This window comes from Peromyscus californicus, unplaced genomic scaffold (genome assembly GCF_007827085.1).
Source record: "Peromyscus californicus insignis strain IS unplaced genomic scaffold, ASM782708v3 Scaffold_8__1_contigs__length_139910024, whole genome shotgun sequence".
NCBI lineage: Eukaryota > Metazoa > Chordata > Mammalia > Rodentia > Cricetidae > Peromyscus > Peromyscus californicus.
In genome coordinates this window covers 136,572,562-136,594,812 of record NW_026294606.1, presented here as the reverse complement: position 1 = coordinate 136,594,812, position 22,251 = coordinate 136,572,562, and the positions used below count along the sequence as shown (strand labels likewise).

General features: G+C 38.6%; 1 protein-coding gene across 1 annotated transcript in view; it reads left to right on the top strand.

Moving 5' to 3' along the window:
- Positions 1-22,251, top strand: part of Iqcm (IQ motif containing M) — a 353,128-nt gene that overhangs the window by 155,211 nt on the left and 175,666 nt on the right. The window contains exons 9-10 of the mRNA XM_052728865.1: positions 10,727-10,871; positions 17,495-17,629. Of these exons, the coding sequence (XP_052584825.1) occupies positions 10,727-10,871; positions 17,495-17,629 (280 nt within the window). The remainder of the gene's footprint in view (positions 1-10,726; positions 10,872-17,494; positions 17,630-22,251) is intronic.

The window sequence follows — 22,251 nt, the reverse complement described above, 5'->3', positions numbered from 1 at the left end:
CAAAGCTAGCCACTATATTAAGCATAAAGGTCAGGCAGTGGTAGTACATGCCTTTAATTCTAGCATTCGGGAGGCAGAAATTCATCCGGATCTCTGTGAGTTCAAGGCCACACTAGGAACAGAGCCAGGTGTGGTGGCACATGCCTTTAATCCTAGCACTAGTTAACCACAGAGGTCTGGAGATCTGTACAAACAGACAGGAAGTGATCAAGGTGGGCGGAAAGAAGAAGTGATGTAGCTGGGTGGAGAGAGGAAGTGAGATGGCAGGGCACAGAAAGATAGATAAGGCGTGAGTATACAGGAAGTAGCTCTCTTGGGCTGAGGATTTCCTAGCGGTAAGAACTTGTGGCTGGCTTGTTCTATTCATCTGATCTTTCAGCTTTCAACCCAATATCTGACTATGGGTTTTCTATTAATAAGACTATTTAGCAATTCATGTTACAGGCAGAGTCTTGGGCAGTAGAATTGGAGGAACCTAAAGATATTAGGCACATTAAGAGGGTTCTAAAAAGTCATGTTGAAAACCATATTATTAAACCATATTATTAATCAAGGGTAATTTGTGACATTAAGTAGATCAGTGACAAGAGATATTAGATTAGAATGTGGGCTATGCGGAATAGTGTGTTGGGGCAGAGGGTGACAAAAGAGAGAAATATGGTTTAGTATGCTTTTTCAGTAGCCTGGTGCATGGTGAGGATAGTTTCAGATATAGAGAAGTGTCAGTAGATAGGACTTGTGGTTGACTGGATGAAGAAAGTGTTGAAGAAGGAGTCAATAGATTATCACCTTTCTGCTTTGAGTACCCTGGTAGATGTTTGAACAGCACAGAATTTTTGATATTTTCAAGTAAGAGAGTAGGGAGGAAAGAAAAGGAAGTAGGATACAGATTTCAATACTGTCTTAGAGTTTCTGTTGCTGTGAAGAGACACCATGACTATGACAACTCTTATAAAGGAAAACATTGAATTGAGGTAGAGGTTTACAATTCAGAAGTTCAATCCATTATCATCATGGCAGGAAGCATGGCAGCGTGAAGGCAAACATGGTGCTGGCAACATCTTGATCAGAAGGTAATAAGAAGGACTGTGTCACTGGGCGGTATCTTGAGCAGGGAACCTAAAGGCCACCCCACACAGTGACACACCTCCTCCAACAAGGCCATACCTACTCCAACATGGCCACACCTCCTCCCATCCCCCAGGACCCTGGGTTCCATATCCTGGTCTACATCAGAAGACTTCTGCTTTACCCAGGGGTCAGGCCCAATCTTGGAACCCCAGATATGACACTGCCCACTATCTGCTAACACTCATTAAAGCCCACCCAGCAACCCCAGACTGCACCCCTCCTCTGGGCTCCACACTTGGGCCCACAGCCCTGGCAGCCTTAGGGGAGGCAATCTGGTCCTAGGAACCCCATATAAGACAGCACCCACCACCCACAAAACCCCTTTAACCCTGCCCAACAATCCCAGATTGTACACACACACACACACACACACACACACACACACACACACACACACCACCCCTGTCTCCATTACCTGGTCTACAACATCAGAAGAAAACTTCTACATTACCAGAGGCCAGGCCAGATCTAGGGACTGCAGGCCCCTAAATCCAGGGGGAACACTATTGGACCTGAAGACATGCTAGTCACCAGAACCCTTGGTCATTTAGGCCAGAAGACCAGAGAGGAAAGAGAAATCTAGAAACAAAACACCCATCTAATGAAGGCAAAATGCAGGAATCAATACCTAGACCTATAATCATTCTGAATCCAGATGCTTAAATACCAGTGCAAGACACAATCAATAATAGAAAGGGAAATATGGCATCACCAGAGCCCAGCTATCCCACAGTTTAGACCTTAAAAATGACTTTATGAAGATGATAGAGGTCCTTAAAGAGGATGTGAACAAATCTCTTAAAGAAATTGAGGAAAAGACTAAAAATTGGAAGAAATCAATAAATCCCTAAAAGAAAACCAAGAAAAAGCAGATGAAGGAAACTACTCAAGACCTTAAAATGGAAATAGAAGCAATAAAGAAAGCACAAACAGAGGGAATCCTGGAAATGGAAGATCTAGGTAAACCAACAGGAACTACAGATGCAAGCATCATCAACAGAATACAAGAGATGGAAGAGAGGATATCAGGTACTGAAGACACGATAGAGGAAATAGATTCATTAGTCAAAGAAAATGTTAAATCTAAAAAATACCTAACACAAAAGTTCCATGAAATTTTGGACACTATGTAAAGACCAAGCATAAGAATAATAGAAATAGAAGAAGGAGAAGAAACCCAGCTCAAAACCCCAGAGAATATATTTAACAAAATCAAAAAAGAAAAATTTTCCCAACCTAAAGAAGGACATGCCTATAAAAGTACAAGAAGCTTACAGAATATCAAATAGATTGAATCAGAAGAGAAAATCCTCAACACATAATAATCAAAACACTAAACAAACAGAACAAAGAAAGAATATTAAACGCTGCAAGGGAAAAAGGCCAAGTAACATATAAAGGCAGACCTGTTAGAATCACACCCAACTTCTCAAAGAAGACACAAAAATCCAGAAAGGCCTGGACAGATGTCTTGCAAACTCTAAGACAGCCCAGACCACCACACCCAGCAAAACTGTCAATTACCATAGATGGAGAAAACAAGATGTTTCATGACAAAGTCAAATTTAAACAAAATTATTCACAAATCATGTAGGCAAAGGGGGCCAACCAAAGAAACCCACCCTGGCCCTGAAACCAGAACTAGTGAAAGAAACACACCCTGGATCTGAGACCTGACCCAGTGAAGTAAACACTTGATCCATAAACCTAAAACCTAAGAAACGTTCTCTAATTCTGAAACCAGTGCCAAAGAAACACACTTTGTCTCTAGAATCAGAGCCAGTGAAAGAAATATGACTTGGCCTTAGAATTAAAGCCAAAAAGTTGAAAAGAGCCAGTGAAAGAAACACAGTTTGACCCTGAAATCAGAGCCATCTCTACCCATGACCAATGAAACTAACCAACTCCTGAGCAGGAAAACTAAACAATCCCTGAGCAGAAAATCTTCTCCCTGGAGAAACTCTACCCTATATAAACCCCTCTGCCAGCTGGGCAGAGGTGGCACATGCCTTTAATCCCAGCACTCAGGAAGTATAGCCAGGCAGATCTCTTTTAGTTCGAGGCCAGTCTGGTCTACAGAGTGAGATCCAGGACAAGCACCAAAACTACACAGAAAAAAACCCTGTCTCAAAAAACCATAAAAAAAAGAAAGAAAGAAAGAAAAAAAATAAGCCCCTTTGCCTGTTCAGTTGTGGGCTGTGCTTTCCCACCCTGGCAGAGGCAGCCACTTTCCTGGACTCCTCCTTCCCAAATAAATCTCTTTCTCAAAAGAGTCTTGGGTGAAGATCTTTGATCACTGGCACAGAACAGAAGAACCTTGCTGAGATGTCCCTTAGAGGGACTGAGCAGGAATAAGTAACAACTTTTCCCTGGAGCCAGAGGAGAGTGCTACATTTCTTCAGGGGTTTCCCCTTTAGCAGAGAGAGGGAAGCAGAAGAAGCAACATCTTGGGCCAGAGAGAAGAAGAAGATGAGCTCTGTTGGGAAGCCCCCTGAAGGGGGCTGGTGGATCAAAGCTCAGCTATAAGGGCTCTGTCTAGGAGAGAGCAGGATTGCTGTATCCTACAGGAATACCACACCACAGCTTCAAGTATCCCTTTACTTCCCAAACAGTCAGGGTACTTTTTCCTCCAGACCTGGAACACTCACTTACAAATCCAGCCCTATAGAAGATGCTAGAAGGAAAATTCCAACACCAGAAAGTTAACTACATCCACAAAACCACAGGCAATAGATAATCTCACACTAGCAAACCCCAAAGAAGGGAAACACACACACACACACACACACACACACACACACACACACACACACACACACACTACCACCAGCAACAACAAAATAACAGGAATTAAGAATCATTGGTCATTAATAACCCTCAATATCAATGTACTCAACTTGCCAATAAATAGATACAGGCTAACAGATTAGATACTAAAACAGGATGTATTATTCTGCTACATAGAAGAAACACCTCACAACATCAAAGACAGACATTACCTAAGAGTAACAGGTTAGAAAAAGATTTTCCAATCCAGTGGACCTAAGAAGCAAGCTGGTGCAGCTATCCTAATATCTAACAAAGTAGACTTACAATCAAAATTAATCAAAAGTGATAGAGAGGACATTTCATATTCATCAAAGAAAAAAAATCCATCAAGATGATGTCCCAATTCTGAACATCTATGCCCCAAATACAAGGGCATCCACATTTGTAAAAGAAAAATTACTAAAGCTAAAATCTCACATAGAACTGCACACAATAATGGTGAGAGACTTTAACACCCCACTCTCACCAATGGACAGGTCATCTAGAGAGAAACTAAACAGAGAATAAAACTAACAGGTGCTATGACTCAAATGGACCTAACAGATATCTATAGAACATTTCACCCAAACACAAAAGAATATACCTTCTTCTCAGCACCACATAGAACCTTCTCCAAAACTGACCATATACTGTTGACCAGAAAGTAAGTCTCAAAAGATACAAAAAAATTGAAATAACTCCATGTATTTTAGCAGACCACACTTGATTAAAGCTGGATTTCAACAACAGCAGAAACAACAGTCTACAAACTCATGGAAACTGAACAACTCTCTACTGAGTTACCACTGGGTAATAAAAAGAGCATGATATTGGCATAAAAAGAGACAGGTGGATCAATGGAACCGAATTGAAGCCCTAGACATAATCCATATACCTATGGACACCTGATTTTTGACAAAGAAGCCAAAGTTATACAATGGAGAAAAGAAATCATCTTTAACAAATGGTGCTAGTCTAACTGGATATTGACATATAGAAGATTACAAATAGATTCATATCTATCACCCTGCACAAAACTCAAGTTGAATTGAAGACTTCAAAATAAATTCAGGTGCACTGAACCTGATAGAAGAGAAAGTGGGACATTATCTCAAATGCATTGGCGCTGTAGACAGCTTCCTGACCAGAACATCAGTAGCACAGGCATTAAGATCGACAATCAATGAATGGGGACTCACAAATTTGAAAAGTTTCTGTAAGGCAAAGGACACCATCAATAGGACAAAATGGCAGCCTACAGAATGGGAATAGATATTCACCAACCCCACATCTGACAGAGGACTGATTTCCAAAATATACAAAAAAACTCAAGAAATTAGGTACCAACAAACCAAATAATTCAATAAAAAGTGGGAAACAGATCTAAACAGAAAATTCTTAACAGAAAAATCTCAAATGGCTGATAAACACTTAAGGAGATGTTCAACATCCTTAGCCATTATGGAAATGCAAATCAAAACTACTCTGAGATTCCATCTTAAACCTGTCAGAATGGCTAAGAGAAAAAACACAAGTGACAACTCATGCTGAAAAGGATGTGGAGCAGGGGGTACACTCCTCCACTGCTGATGGGAATGCAAAGTTGTACAACCACTATGGAAGTTGACCTGGTGATTTCTCAGAAAACTGGGAATCGGTCTACCACAAGACCTTGCTATACCACTCTTGGGCATATATCCAAAGGATCTTCAATTATACCTCAAGGACACTTGCTCAACTATGTTCATAGCAACTTTATTCATAATAGTCAGAACTGGAAACAACTTAGATATCCCTCAACTAAGGAATGGATGAAGAAAATATGGTACATTTACACAATGGAGTATTAGTCAGCTGTTAAAAGCAAGGACACCATGAAATTTGAAGAAAAATGGATGGAACAAAAAAAAAAATCATCCTGAGTGGGGTAACTCAGAACTGGAAAGATAAATATGGTATGTATTCACTCAGACTAGTAGATAGTAGCTGTGAAGTACAGTATAACTATGCTAGAATCCACAGATCCAGGGAGACTAGGTAACAAGGAGGTTTCATTGGTAGGGGGGCACCCAGATCTCCCTGGGGAGGGGAAATTGAAGAGATTTCGTGAGTGGACTGAGGGTAGGTGGAAATGGGAACATAAGCTGTCATGTTGAGGGTGTAGAGGGGGAGAGTACTGAATGTGACTACTAGAAACTGGGGAGCAGGGTGCATTTCAGGGTCAGATAAAAACATGGCTCAAGGGAATCTCCCAAGAATCTACAAAGATGACTCCAGCTAAGACACTGAGCAATAGTGGAAAAGTAGCCTGAACTGGCCGTCTCCTGTGACCAGATTGGTACCTAGTCCAATTGTCATCCCAGAGGCTCCATCCAGCAACTGATGCTAAAGGTGCAGACCCACAGGCAATCATTAGATGGAGCTTGGGGAATCCTGCAGAAGATGGGGAGAAAGGATTGTAGGAGCCAGAGGGGTCAAGGACACCACAAGAAAACTCAGAATCAACTAATCTGGGCTCATAGGGGCTCACAGAGACTGAACCAACAACCAGGGAGCCTGCATGGGACTGACCTAGGCCCTCTGCATATATGTTACAGTTGTGTAGCTTGGTCCTCTTGTAGGACTCCTAACAGTGAGAAAAGGGGCTGTCTTCAACTCTTTTACTGGCTTGTGGGTCCCTGTTCTTCATATTGGGTTGCCTTACCCAGCCTTAATAATACATGGGGATGTTTGGTAATATTCACGGGAGACCTGTCCATGGGAGTGGAGGGTGGAACAGAGTGGGGATGAGGGGGACAGACTGGGAAGAGAGGAGGGAGGGGAATCTACAGCCAGGATGTAAAATAAATGAATAAATAAATGAATGAATAAATTTTTTTAAAAAAAGTCACACCTCCTAATAGTGCCAATCTTCATGAACTTATTGGGGTCAATTACATTAAAACTACCACAAGCACTGAGTTTGAAATACCTGTGAGAAATGTTTTAGATAGTTAGAAGTTCATTGGGAATGTGGATCTAGAGCTCAGAAAAGAGATTGGGCCATTGAAGAGAAATATCCATCCTTTCATCTTAAATTCCTCTCAAAGTTCCTCCCCACAAAAGTTGCTTATTTTCTTAATTATTCTTGTCCTGTTTCTTCTCCCACTGAGTGTCGTTCCTTTGCTTCAGTCAAGTCAAGGCTCCTTGCCTCCATATCAAACAGCTGCCCTGTTAGATCCAATGAAACACTCTGGAATTGTCCCCATGCCACTTAAAGTACTTAACTGCTTCAGCCTTGAAATCATATATACATGAACAACAAAACTACTATACTTGTTGTATTTATATATCTGTGTGTGTGTGTGTGTGTGTGTGTGTGTGTGTGTGTGTGTGTGTGTAAAATGTAACAATAATAAAGCAAAAGATACTAGCAATTTGATGGAATACTACTCAGCAGTAAAAAACAAAGACATCATGAAATTTGCAGGCAAATGGATAAAACTAGAAAATATCATACTGAGTGAGGTAACCCAGACTCAGAAGTACAAACATGGTATGTACTTACTCATTAGTGAATACTAGATGAAAGGCAAAGGATAACCAAACTACAACCCACAGCTCCAGAGAGGCTAGCTAGCAAGGAGAACCCCCAAGAGGGATGCATGGATCACCCTGGGAAGGGGAAATGGATGAGATCTCCATGAGTAGACAGGCGGTGAGGGGAGCAATGGAGGGTAGGGCTGGTGGATGAGAACATAAGGGAAAGGGATGGTCAAGCTGGAACAAGGATGGAGTGGGAGAGCAATGAAAGAGATACCATGATAGAGGTAAATATCATGGGGATAGGGAGAAACCTGGTACTAGGGAAGTTCCCAGAAATCCACAAGGATGACCCCACCTTAGACTACTAGCTATAGTGGAGAGGGTGCCTGAACTAGCCTACCCTGGTAATCAGATTAGTAAATACCCTAACTGTCACCATAGAGCCTTCACCCAATAACTGATGGAAGCAGATGTAAAGATCCACAGCCAAGCACCAGGCCAAGCTCCAGGAGTCCAGTCAAAGAGAGAGAAGAGGGATTCTATGAGCAAGGAGCATCAAGATCATGATGGGGAAACGTACAGAGACAACCAAACCAAACTAGTGGGAACTCATGAACTGTGGACCAATAACTGTGGAGCCTCTATGGGACTGGACTAGGCCCTCTGCATAGGCCAGACAGTTATGTAGCTTGATCTGCTTAAGGGACCTCCTGGCAGAGGGATCAGGAATTCATCCCTAGGGCATGAGTGGGCTTTTTGGAGCCTACTGCCTATGGTGGGACACCTTACACAGCCTTGGTCCAGGGGGAGGGGCTTGGACCTGCCTCAGCTGAGTATATTAGGCTCTGCTGACTTCCCATAGGAGGCCTTGCCTTGGAGGAGGTGGGAATGGGGGTTGAGATGGGGGGAAGGTTGGGGGATGGGAGATGGGAGGGGAGGGGATCTGTGGTTGGTATATAAAATGAATAGAAAGTTTCTTTTTTTTTTTTTTTGGTTTTTCGAGACAGGGTTTCTCTGTGTAGCTTTGCGCCTTTTCCTGGAACTCACTTGGTAGCCCAGGCTAGCCTCGAACTCACAGAGATCCGCCTGGCTCTGCCTCCTGAGTGCTGGGATTAAAGGCATGCGCCACCACCACCCGGCGAAAGTTTCTTAATAAAAAAGAAAAGAAACAATTTGAAAGGAAGTGAGGGGGCAAGGGGTGAGTTGGAGGGTGGGGACATGGTAATGGGCAGAAGTGATATAGTTATATATTAATTAAGTGTATTTAAAATAAACTTTCACATTGAAAAAGAACTTGAATGTTATTTGGAATACTCCATGAATTTATCAGTACTAAAACCAAAAACCTTTGCCACAGTCATTCCTAGCAACATTACAGTCTACTGACATAACCTAGCCTCTTTCTTTGAGTTTCTGTGATCAAGCATGTTCTTATTTTCTTATGTCTTTGGTTACTGCTTTAGTGTTTATGGAATAGACCTTCTATTTCCCTTTGACTGGTATCTGTCTCAATATTTCTTTTACAGGATTCTCTCCTTAGTATACATAGTTTCTGGAACAATGTCATCTATTCCCATGACTCTAGTTACCATAAAAATAATGATTCTAAAATTTATGAGAGTGAGCAGGATATTCAGAAGGCACACTTGGCTAAGAGACTGATTCAGAATATTTAGGAAAAAATTCACCTGACCCCAATGTGCCTTTATAAATTTCTACTTAGTTATTGTAAAAAATGTGCAATAGGCTCCAATAAGTTGCAGGAATGTTCTGGACCTTGCAGACAGTTTAATGGATTTCTAAGATTCCTATTATTGAGGAATTGCATTCTACTAGAAGGACAATAACCTAATAAACACTTATGAGGTAGATACCAAATTGAGGAAAGAGTGTCTTCTTTGTCTCTGCAGGGCTAAGAGTGTCAGTAACATTTACTGCTGGGAAAATGGATACCCAAATCACAACTGCTGTTTCTTGTATTTAAGTGTATGCTTATATGTATGAACTTATGGCAACTATTTACAACATTCTTTTTTATTTCATTTTATTATTTTGCATTTTATTTCATGGAGTTAGTCATGTTTTCCTTCTTACTTTATGTGGCTTCCTAATAAAGATTCTTTTGATATTGCCATATGTCAGTGTTTAGATAGAATTCTTAGGGCCTATCATATCATTTTCTGAGAGTTGAATAAAACCAACACAAAAGCATTTATTAAGTTAGGTACTATGGTTAAGAAACCATCCTAGCCTTTAGCATTCTCTTACAAAATTCCGAGCAGCACAGAGACTAGTAAAAAAGCAAATAAGACCGTACCACAGCTGGAACAGGATAAATGGGCAGTAAACAGGGAAGGGTCTGCTCTTGCTAATAAGCAGAGGGCATACATCCCTCTAAGTGTCACTGTGCTGAAAGAAGACATGAGAGAATCAAACAAAAGACAGACTGAAGTGCATCCTGGAAGATAGTGTGGATTTGTCTATTAAATAAATAAGAATCGGAAAATATCAATAATTTATGATGACTTTTGTATTATAATGGTGTTAGGAAATTTAATCTGTATTTTTTCATATATTCTGTTTTAGTTACTTTTTTCAGTATTACCAAATGCTTGACAAAAAGCAAAGTAAAGCAGGAGGATTTACTTTGGCTTACAGTTCAGAGAAGTACAGTCTGTCACAGCAGGAAAGGCATCCTAGTTTGCTTTCCTTTACTATGGTAAAATAGCAAAACCAAAAGCAACTTGTGAAGTAGGTGTTGTCTTCTTTACACAGTGTGATTCCACTCTGTCACTGAAGGAAGGCAGGGAAAGAGCTCCAGGAACTGAAGCAGGAGCCCTGGAGTAATGCTCACCAGCTTGCTCACCATGTCCTGTTCAGCTTGGATTCTCACACCATCCAGCACCACTTGCCCAGAGCTGGCACCACTTCTACTAGGCTGGGACCTCCTGCGTAACAGTTAATCAAGAACATGGCCCCAAGGACTTGTCTATAGGCAATGTAATGAGAGTGTTTTCTCAGTTGTGACTTCCTCTTCCCAGGTGAATCTAGCTTGTGTCACAGTAATGGAAAAACTAACTGGCACAAAAAGTATTTTGATGGGAATAGCTGTCAGTGCACACAGGACAGTGGTGGAATGCATATTTCTATGCAGAAGACATTCAAGAATGGCCTTTATCTAAGCTGTTCACTCTAGATGCACAAATAGATATAAATAATAGAAATACATGAACCACATTATGATATTTTTTGCTTTTCATAGGCTTTGTATCATGGACCAAATTTAAAAGCAGTTATCATGATGTATCAGTTCTTAATCTACCGTATTAGACATCGACTTGGTCTTTGGAGGACAAGACAGATTATAAACTTTGGAGAGTTAGAGGAATGGATGGATAGGAAAAAATGTAAGTATTGCAGTCTCTTCTTGTTTGGTGCTAAGATTAGAATGAAGTTTTAGCCAATGAAAAGACATTTTATCTACTCCTATCAATAAAAGGAAGACTATATTTTAAATTTCTATTTGCATTTTAAGGTTGTATTTTCTGTGTGCTTGAATTCATTCATTAGGACTTCAGTTTCTAAACAATAGAATCCCCATTTAGCTGCACAAAGTGTAAAAGGATATTTAAAGGGAAAGTGTTGGAAAGACAGGAGAAGAATCAGATTCCACAGAGGATATAAATCTAGGCTGCTCCAGAGACCTAAGGGTCATAAAATATGGAAAAAGTGTCTATTATTTCCTGAAGAAGAGAAACACACCAGCCCTATTACACACACACACACACACACGTACACACACACACACACACACACACACACGTACACACACACACACACGATGTATGTGTGTATGTATGTGTGTATCTATCTATCTATCTATCTATCTATCTATCTATCTATCTATCTATCTATCTATCTATCTATCTATCTACTTATCTGTCTGTTAATCTACCTACCCGTCTACCTGCCTGTCTATCTATCTACCTATCTGTCTCTCTCTCTCTCTCTCTGTCTGTCTATCTATCTATCTACCTGTCTGTCTATCTGTCTATCTACCTACCTGTCTGTATCTATCTATCTATCTATCTATCTATCTATCTATCTATCTATCTATCATCTACTTATCTGTTTATCTACCTACCTGTCTATCTATATACCTACCGGTCTATCTATCTATCTGTCTGTCTGTCTATCTATCTATCTATCTATCTATCTATCTATCTACCTGTCTGTCTATCTATCTACCTACCTGTCTGTCTGTCTGTCTGTCTGTCTCTATCTATCTATCTATCTATCTATCTATCTATCTATCTATCTATCTATCTATCTACTTACCCTAGCTACCTACCTATCTACCCATCCATCCGTCCATCCATTCATCCATCCATCCATCAATCCATCTACCTACCTCTCTCTCTTTCTAATATATATATATATATATATTAGAATAATATATAATGTATTATATATATATTATTGAGACAGGGTCTCATTTGTCCACACTGACTTTGAACTCTCTATGTAGCTAAGAATGATGTTGAACTCCAGCTTCTCATCCCTCTACCTTCCAAGTTCTGGGATTATAGGTATATATCACCATATCACCATCCTGTTTTTACACAGTGTTGGAGAACTCAGAGTTTTACGCATGCTAGGCAAACACTTTACCAACAAAATGACATATTCAGTCTGAGACACTTTTTTTTTTAAAAAATTCAGATTTCCAAGAGGTTTCAAATAAATAATTTAGTCTGAGCCATAAGTCAGATAGTTTGAAGTGGCCATGGAAGGCCTTGAGAGTTATAGTGTGACTCTCTGCCCTTTGGGGGAGACATGGGTCATTCCTGAAATGAGTATAAAATTGTAATACTAGGTGAACATTAATGCACACTGAGCAGATTCAGTTACACATTACTTCAAGATGTTGGGAATTCTCCTCATAAAACAAAGACAAATTTTGTCATTGGCTTTCTATTTTTATTTGGTCAGTTGAGTGTTGTTTAAGTAGTATGTATCACTAGACCAATTTCTTGAAGAATGAAAGTTAATGACACAAGTAAATTATACTTAATTGGAGTCATTTTATGCTTTTATGGGGATCAATGTGTTACATTTTGATAGTTTCAGCCAGCTGTAAAATGTTTATTTTATAGTTGGGACTTCACATTCATAAAAGCTGCATAAGGTGGGGCCTGTATTTCAATGAATGTTCACTGTTTAACATGTGCCTAGTGTATCAGAACAGCAAAAAGTATTTGTTCAAATGGCAATTTTCATTAAGTTTATATACCAAGAGGTATTTTTAAATGAGTTATACTTGTTCCATTTCTGTTGCTACTGATTAAAGAAAGAAGAAACCAAACGGAGAAAAAGACACCAAGACAATTCAGAACTTGGTTGTATGTAGGTCTTGAGGATTCAGCTCATGTGATCTAGTTCAACAGCCTGATTTTCAGAAAGTTGGATAAGGCATGTGTATAACTCTCAAGGTTTCCCCTAAACAGCCAGTACAGCAAAAGGTCAAACAGATGGAAAGCTACGAATGAGAAAGGGACAGAAAGCAAGTGGAAGTCAGTGCAGGGACAGTCAGGACCTGCTTGCAGTTAGGGGGCTCCTGGAACTTAGTTTACATGCTTGAGGGAAGAAGGGCGAAAAGGGATCCCAACTACTTGCACCTCAGTTTCACAACTGTCATGAGCACTCTACCCACTAGTAAAAAATTTAATAAGATATCCTAATAGTCTTCTGTGAATAGTTTTGCATTCCATTATGCTTTGAAGGAGATATTTTCTAATATTTATCAAATTGTATACTAGCACTTTTGGTTACTGTACCAACTAGCTTTTCTCTCACCCATTTTATTTTATTATTTTACTTACTTTATTGTATTTTTCAAGGTCTGATCATTTGCTACTCTTTTTTTTTTAAATTTTTTTTATTTATTTATTATGCACACAGAGGAGGCTGCCAGGTCTCATTACAGATGGTTGTGAACCACCATGTGGGTGCTGAGAATTGAACTCAGGACCTCTGGAAGAGCAGTCGGTGCTCTTAACCTCTGAGCCATCTCTCCAGCCCCATTTGCTACTCTTATAGACTTCTTTTTGACTGGACTCAGCAGTTGAAGCTCTCAGTGAGGACAGCCTATGTCTTTTGGCAGTCTGTTCCTAGCATTTTTCTTTGACTTCCTTCAATCTCTTGGCCAATAATCTAGCATATTTTACAACCTCTTCTTTTCCTATGTGTTACCTCTTTGGAGGAGTACATCAATGTTTGGGTTGCAGGGCACATGGAGGAAGAAAACACTGAATGTTGGCTGCTTTGGTCCTGGGCTTCTTACTTAATCTTCTTTGTTTAAGAGGTTTCTGACAACATCCTGGGGGACACCATCTCCTTTAGAGATATTGAAAAGCTTTTGGATTCTGCTGGCTCTTTGTGGCCCTAACAACTGAGGTACAGTAGTATCAGTTTGTCCAGAAGTATCTTTCTCTGCTTTTTCTCCCCATAATAACCAAGTTGAGAACATTCAGATCGGCATCCATAATGCATCTGCAAACAGAGTTATACTTCCTCTCTTCACCTCTCCTTGGTCTTTAACAAGAATGACTCTTAGTCAACAGCAGGCCCACTCCACTATGGGGTCAAGACACCTTACTTCATTGGAAAACCATGTTTTTTTTTTCCACCATTGATTCAGAATACAACTCTTCTACTCTTTGTCCAGACCACCAGCAGCTACTTCTGTGACTATTCCTAGGAAGCATGGGAAAGAGTCTATTTTAGCACCCAGCCACTGAATTCCTAACCACATCATTTTCAAAATGTTCCCATTGTTTTATTTAGTCTTGTCTTCATACTTCAAATTTTGTCACTATTCTTTTTTAGTTTTATAGTAGCTTATTGGTTTTAGTTTTATTCCTACTCCCATGATTTCTCCTCTTGATTTGTAATTACAGATTTCAAATTTTTTTCCTTCAACTTTTTTTTTGTTTGTTTGTTTGTTTAGTTTGGAAAGACAAAAGTATAGACAGATGCATATGCACCCCCAACTCCTCAAACGTGGTATTTGTTTTTTCAGACTGGATTCTGGTGGTTTCTAGCTGATAAGGTTATTGAGTAAGAGTCTTTAAAGTCTCTGAATTGCATGTAATTGTTTCTTGGTTTGATTCCTGGTCAGGTTGGGAAGGCACTGGAAGCTTACACACAGAGAACCATGGTGCAGTTTATGAACATATATCACTGTGGTTAGACTGACATGAGGCAAAGACAGAATAGAGGCATTAAGTTAGACAGATGGTGCTCTGTCCAACATAGAATCTGAGCAGTAGAATAGAATTAGCTAAGGGAATAATTTAAAGAATTATGAATAGCATTCATTTACATTATGCCTAGAGTACACATAATTTGCAAGGTATTTTTGTCATGTTTCTTATAGAATTTTCTTCTTTTTCTATACAATGATTGCTAATTGATATTTGGCAAATAGCTGTACACCTTTTAAAATATGTTTCAATAATTTCAAACTGTATTAATTTTCATAATTTCAGTTATATTTTCACTGAAACTGGCTAACTAGTTTAGTTCATTAACTCTGCTAGTGAGCTACTGAATGTTTGTATTGTACACTAAGCATTGCATAATCACAGAGATATGATATTAATAGGAAAGACATCTAAAGATGATTGAGCGAAAAATAATAAAAGTACATGAATTTTTATAAGGAAAATACATTTATTTAAAAAACAAAGCATATTCTTTGTGTCTTAGTTTTAAGTTTCTCTAGAATCAAATCCTGAGAAAAGCATTCAAGTGCAACTAACTTATTTGGAAGTAAATTCCTCAAATACTGTTAATGGTATAGGGAAATGCAGCAGGGACAGGGCACAAGTTAAAGAAAATAAATTATCATGAGAACTCAAGAGAATAATGCCACCAACTTTCTTAATAGCTAGATTTTCATCACCAATTGCCCCTCCCTGTCACCACAGCCAGAGGTTGAGGGTCACTCTTCAGGGGTCTTAAGTCCATGGGACTTCTGGCTTGTTGCCCAAGTATCAGACAGATTATGGATCTCTGCTAGAAGGAGTGTTAAGGTAATGAAATGTAGATGCTGGCACTTCTGAGTCAAAATGCCCAAGAAACAGGAGGGCTTTGAGTTCTGCTCTACAAGGTAATGTGAATAGACCCCAAATACAGCAGCTTTAGTTTGTAGATTTGAAAACAGAGAAAAACACATACCTGTATCAAATATTAATTTGTATATGTTTTTGATAGCTTTAAAGATTTGGAATAGCCATTTGTATTTAGGTAGGAATTTCTTGAGGGGCTTTTTTTCCTCACTGTGAAGTCAGTGAGCAGAGTGTAGACATTGCTCCTAATTCTATTTCTGAATCAGAAATTCAAAGCATCATAGAAATCCAAGTGGTCAGAGTGTGTATTGAAAGCTGAAAAGATGTGAATTTAAAGGAAGTAATAATGATTCCTGACACATCAGGAGTCAGGAACCTGGGATTTCTGTCATTGCTGCTGACTGTGTGGACAAAAAGGAGATTTTGATGGACTGTTTGTGGGCATGTACATTAGCAGATCCACGATGAGAACAGTATGAAGATTCAAAAAAATAGAAATAAAAAATAAGCCAGTCTGGTGTTACAAACCTATAATGGATAGAGCAAGCTCAAAGCCCTCCTAGACAATTTAGTGATCCCCGTCTCAAAATAGAAATAAAAAGAGCCATGGTGGTGATATGTAGTAGTGGAACCCTTGCCTTTTATGCACGATGCCCTAGGTTCAGGCTCTAGTATGTTAAACAATTTTTAAAAAGAAAGAAAAGAAAAACAAATATCATGTGATCCACCTGAGCCACCCTGAGTGCACTGCTCAGGAAGTCAAAGCAGCACCTCCAAGAGGCACTTGCATGTACCATCACACCTGCGTTCATCGTCACAATAGTGACTTCATAATGGTGAAGACATAGAGCCAGCTTAAGTGCCTATCAACAGATACGTGGGTAACAAAAACACTTTATATATCCACACTTGCAGTGTCGCAATAAGATAATGAACATTAAGGGTGGGTAGGGTGTCATTTATTTACTGATGTCATTTACTGGGCATGAGAAATGAACCATGAAGCACAACAAAACCCATTTTGAGAGTTTATTAAGGAAGGGAGAAAGATGGGTGTGAGTAGGTCTATGGGAGAGAATTTGAGGAGGAAGCAGGAAACGGGCGGAGTCTGCTTTTAAGGGTCACCTTGAGCATTCATACAGGGGCTTAGGTAGCTGCGGCAAGCATGCGAATATATTATGTGACCAAGCTGCACACGGATTACGGATTACAGAGGACATAAGGCCCTGGCATAGTGACTAAGCATTTTGCCTGACTGCTGCCAGGTCATGCGTGGTCATCTGACTCCAGAAGCAGCTAGGAGAGTGTCGGGAACATTAACATAGGAGATCTTATACTAAATGAAATAATCCACACACAGAAAGACAAATACTACATATCGTCCCTTATATATAAATGTTTTAAAAATTGACATGAACATTGAATAGCAACTATTAGTAGTTGGGAAGGGACATGGGAGGTAGGATTTGAATGGTGTATGCTGTGTGCATGCAATGGATTATCACAATGAGCCCATTAATGTATATAATGAATACATTTTAATAAAAATAAAATATCCCAAGTTACAGTTTATGATGAAGCTTGGGTGTTGATATATGTAAGGTCTGTGATCACTTGTCATGAAAGAGATAGAGCACCCACTCTGCCTCTTGATCTCCATGGGGAGCCAGACTGAATGTCAAACTGTGGAAATGGGTGAGAAAGAGAAGCCCTGCCTCTTGCCCTTTGCCAAAAGGCTGCCTCCAGCCTGGCTTCTACAGTCTCAAAGACTCATCCACAGGTGTGATGATGAACCTGGAGTCACAGTTGCTTCCAGCTGGGAAGGACTTTCCAGGTGACTTGTCTTTGGTACATTATTTGTAAAAGAAACTATGTTATTTTACCTTTTTGGCTTTTAGTCTACGAAACCATGTTTGCCAAGAGAGAGGACTGGCAAGGGTTAGAGAGAAGTGAGCTGATGAAGTACTTCAATGACTGTGGCCATTTCCCCACACAGAGCCAGATCGACGAGTACTGGGACCTGTTCCACAGACGTGAGTGCTGCTACTCTCATTCCTCACCCGTCCTCTTTCCTTTCCTCCCTCCTGCCTTCCTCCTTCCTCCTCCTTTCTCCTCTCACTTTTTTTTATCATTTAGTCGTGTATATTCACTGCACATTGCATTTTATATAAGAAGGACAGTTTCATGCACTCATAAATTGTATGTTGAGTACATTCCCCCTTGTCCCTTACCGTCTGTTGTAACATAAAGTCCTTTCCCTCAAATGTGTTTGTATCTGAACTTAATCCATATGAGGAAAAGCAGGTTAAAAGAAAGTAAAGTTGTTTTGTAATTGGAGAGCAGAAAGATGATTTCAACTTTTACTTTAAAATACATATTTTGGTATGCCAAAAAGTTACATCTAGCTAAGTACATTAATCACTTTTTCAGTTGATATGACAAATACTTGAGAAAAATGATTTAAAAGGAATGATTTGACTCATGGCTTCAGAAGGTTCAAACACATAATGAAAAGGAAGTGACAGGAGGAGGAAATAGGACAGATTCTACAGCAGGATGCTGTGCACAAGGACATGCCTCAAGCGATGTATTTCTGGAAATTTCCAGAACCTTCCAGAATAGCACTGTCTGCTAGGGCCAACACTTCAACAATGAGACTATTGGGGACATTTCATTTATAATGAAACTATACAGAATATATTTAATCCAAAAATTTAAAAATTGCTACTAAAATTTTTCTCTTGAATAGTCAGATTTGATACTAATGAACACAGTCAGGTTTACATTCATAAACATAGTAAGCTAAAGCATTCTACACTTGGAAAAAAATTTCTTACTGGGTGTATAGATCAGTGGTTCAGAGCTTGCCTAGTATATGCAAGGTCAGGGGTATAGCCCCCAGCAATGCCAGAAATGGAAAATAATTGTGTTCCAAATAGTAAACAGGTGAAAGGGTAAAATTATCTGATAGTATTTAATAATATATATGAAACATTTTTCTCCTCTAAAAACTAGTAAGAGGAAAAATCATCAAAGTGTGAGAAATCTTAATGAATTAAATTTTTTTTCAGATTTTTTTTCTTTCCTAGGCTTATTGAAGTCTAATGAACAAAAACATTTGAGACGCATAATGTGGTGTGGTATGCCACACATTGATGGCCACAACCACAAGCCAGCATATCTGCCATTACCCATAGCTCCCTTTTGAGCACATTTGTGTGTGTGGGAGGGAAGGTGAAGATATTACTCACTTACAAAGTCTTAAGTTAGCCGTATAATAGTATTAATTTTTTTCCTTCTTCTTAAACTTGTTTTTAAATCATGTTGCTGTATTTGAGATTCCTGGTTCATCACATAAGTATATTTGCCTTATTGGCACCTTACCAGTTTACCCCTGGCACTACTGGCAATGTTTTCAGAGTCAACAAATAAATGAGATTATGCAGTATTTTTCTTTCGGCATCTTGTTTGCTGCATTTAGTGCAATGTCCTCCAGTTTCATGTATGTTTTCAAAGTGACAAAATTTCTTTTAAATGGTGAGTACTATACCCTTGTTCCTGTAGACTGCATGTCTTTATTCACGCCTCTGCTGATGGACACTCAAGACGATTCCTTGGCTTGAATGTCTATTTAGGACATTTCCACAGTGAGCATATAGGTATTTCTTTGCCATGATGATCTAATGACCTTGTTCAGAATTACAATAGTTCTGGATGAATTTTTTTCTTTATAGCATTTCTGTATTGTTTTCTATAATGGCAGTAGCAACCTACATTTCTATCCAGTGTTCAAATATTCCTCTTTCCCATATCTTTACCACTTTTCTCTTGTTTTGCTGGAAAGAGCCATCAGCCTATATAGCATGTATGTGGTAGTATCTCAGTGTGGTTTTGATTTGCATTTCTCTGTCTGATCATTAGTAATGTTGAGAATTTTTTCTTATTTTGTTGTTGGTTATTTGGAGTTTAGAGTTGTTCTTTGATTGTTTGTTTTTTGGTTTTTTTTTTTTTGACAATGTGTTGGTCCTTGTCCATTTTTAATTGAATTATTTTGTGGGTTTTAGTTGACTAAGTTTTAGGATTTTCCCCTGTCACAGGCAGTTTATCAGTATTCTCCCCCATTCTGCTGTCTGCCTTTGGTTCTGTTTTTCTGTTGGTTCTTGTTTTTCCCGTGTGTCAGCTCTTTAATTTGTTGTAGTCTCACTATTTTGTATTTTTGTTGTTTGCTTTTGTGGTGATGATCAAAACATCCTAGCCAATCACATGCAAGAGTGCTTTGTCCGCAGGTCATCTGCTAGGAATTTCATGGTTTGAGATTTTGTGTAATCCATTTCTAGTGGATGTTTTATAACTAGATAACACAGGCACAACTTTATTCCTTTATCAGCAGGTATCCAGTTTTCCCAGCACTACCTGTTGAAGATCCCACCCTTCTCTCACTGTATTCTCAGCATCGTTGTTAAAGATCGTGACCTACAAATGTGTAGGTTTGGTTCTGACTCTGTTTTGTCTCATGAGTTTATATATGCTTTGTGGTTGTCCCACACTCCTTTGAAAACTACAGACTTATAATAATTCAAAGTCAGGGAGCAAAATGTCTCTGGTCCTGTTTTTCTTTCTTCAAATTGTTTGACCATTAGGCATTTTTTATAGTCTGATGAAAATTTTAGGTATTTTTTTTCTAAAATGACATTTTAAGATTCAAAGTAAATAAGGTAATTTCATCTTGTCCTGATTCCACTTTGTGATACTGTAGACACTTCTTAGCCCTCTGTTCTTCCCCAATAGCCACATTTGTCTTGGCAACATACTCGGCATTGTCTGTGACCATGACCATATTCCAGATGTATTAACCAAAATAATATTTGTACAAGCTAAACATTAGTCAAAATAACTGGTAAAGGTATACATAAAAATAATTGTCATGTTATATGTGAAATAGCTGCTATGTTCTGACAAAACAGATATGTCAAAGTTACTCTGATCCTCATCAAAGATTGATATAATTGTGATCTGTGTGGTCTTTTGTCTTTAAAAATGCTGAGTCTATGCTGGAGAGATGGTTCAATGGGTAAGAGCATTAATACTCTTCCAGATAACATGGGTTCAATTTCCAGCACCCACGTGGCAGTTTATAGCTGTCTGTAACTCCAGTTCCAGGGCATCTAGCAGCCTAACACAGGTATATATGCAGACAAAACTCAATACATATAAAAAAATGAGCTTTGGCATCAAGAGTTTCCTGGGGTGCTAGCCTACTCTTGGCTACCTGCTTAAAAACATGACCCTAATTTGACCTTCTTATGTATGCTGGTCTGTAACTTTGTAACCTACACTATAACAGTTTCAAAAAGAGTTCATTAAATGTGAGGGTAATTTGGGCAGTGTGAATGTATTTATATTAATTCTTCCAATCTCTAAATGCAAAATGACTCTCCGTTATTTGTGCTCACTATTTCTTTCATTAATATCTTTCTGTTCTCAATGTAAAGATATTTCACTTTCTTGGTTCAACTTATTGCCAAGTGTTTTACTTTTCTGACACCATTATAAATAGGATTATTTTCTTAATTTATTTTTCTGATTTTTCATTGTGTAAAGAATTGCAGTTTATGTTTTTGTATGTTAGCATTTCTTTGTACATTTTAGTGCTGTGCCTTTCTGACATGTTTAATGACAATGTATCCCTAATTAAATCCAGGAAAAGCAACATTTTAGGAAGTATTTTTTGATAAAGGAAAAGTAGTCACAAAAGTTGGGTGGTATCTGAATGACACTCTTGAATCATGATTTTATTTTTAAATGTCTCTTCCTTTGCTCTTCAGGGGCATTCACCAGTTTTCTTTACCTCTGCTCTTTGGCCACCCCTGTCACTGCACTTAGAATCATTTTCTCAACTTTATGACTATTTGCTCACCTCTTGCTGGAGGCATCTGAATCACTTTGAATTTCAGTGCCCATGGTTAGGTTAGTTGTTTGAGTTTTTAAACATGACAAAATATTGAATATAGAAGATGTAGAAAATATCATAATATGTAAAAATTCCAATAAATTGCAGTTGTTAACATGTAAAATCTATCTTACTAGCTTCCACTGTGCATGAAACATTATTTTTATGAAAATCTGTATTTTCTGCGTGTTATATAAACATATGTTTTTTTGCTTTTCAATACTCCTGTTTCCAAGCTATACATTTATTCACATTATTTATGCATGAATAATATTTATGCATGTCATGAGTATTCTGAAATATATTTACTGTTGTATATTTAAGTTGTTTTGATTTTGCTTTAAAGTAGTTTGATTTAAAAAATTAAATGCATCAAGACAATTATTTCAGAAATGAACAGGTGTTAGTATTCAAAGCCTAAGATTTCCAACTTAATAGTTCCACAGGGTGGTTTTCCCTGATTACTTTGGGGTGTACTGCAGTGGGGTGAATTTAGAGCTTGTTTCTGGTATTGAACCATTGATATTTACTTTCTGGTTCTACAACTCAGTAGCTATTTGTCTTTAGGAGGGTGTTTTTATCCTTATTTTTTCTTCTCCTCTACAAAAGTCAGAAGTTGTATTTTTGAGAAGCTTAAATTAAATTATTCATGTGAAATATTTAATATTTGATTATAAGTGCTCAATAAGCATTTGCTGTTATTAT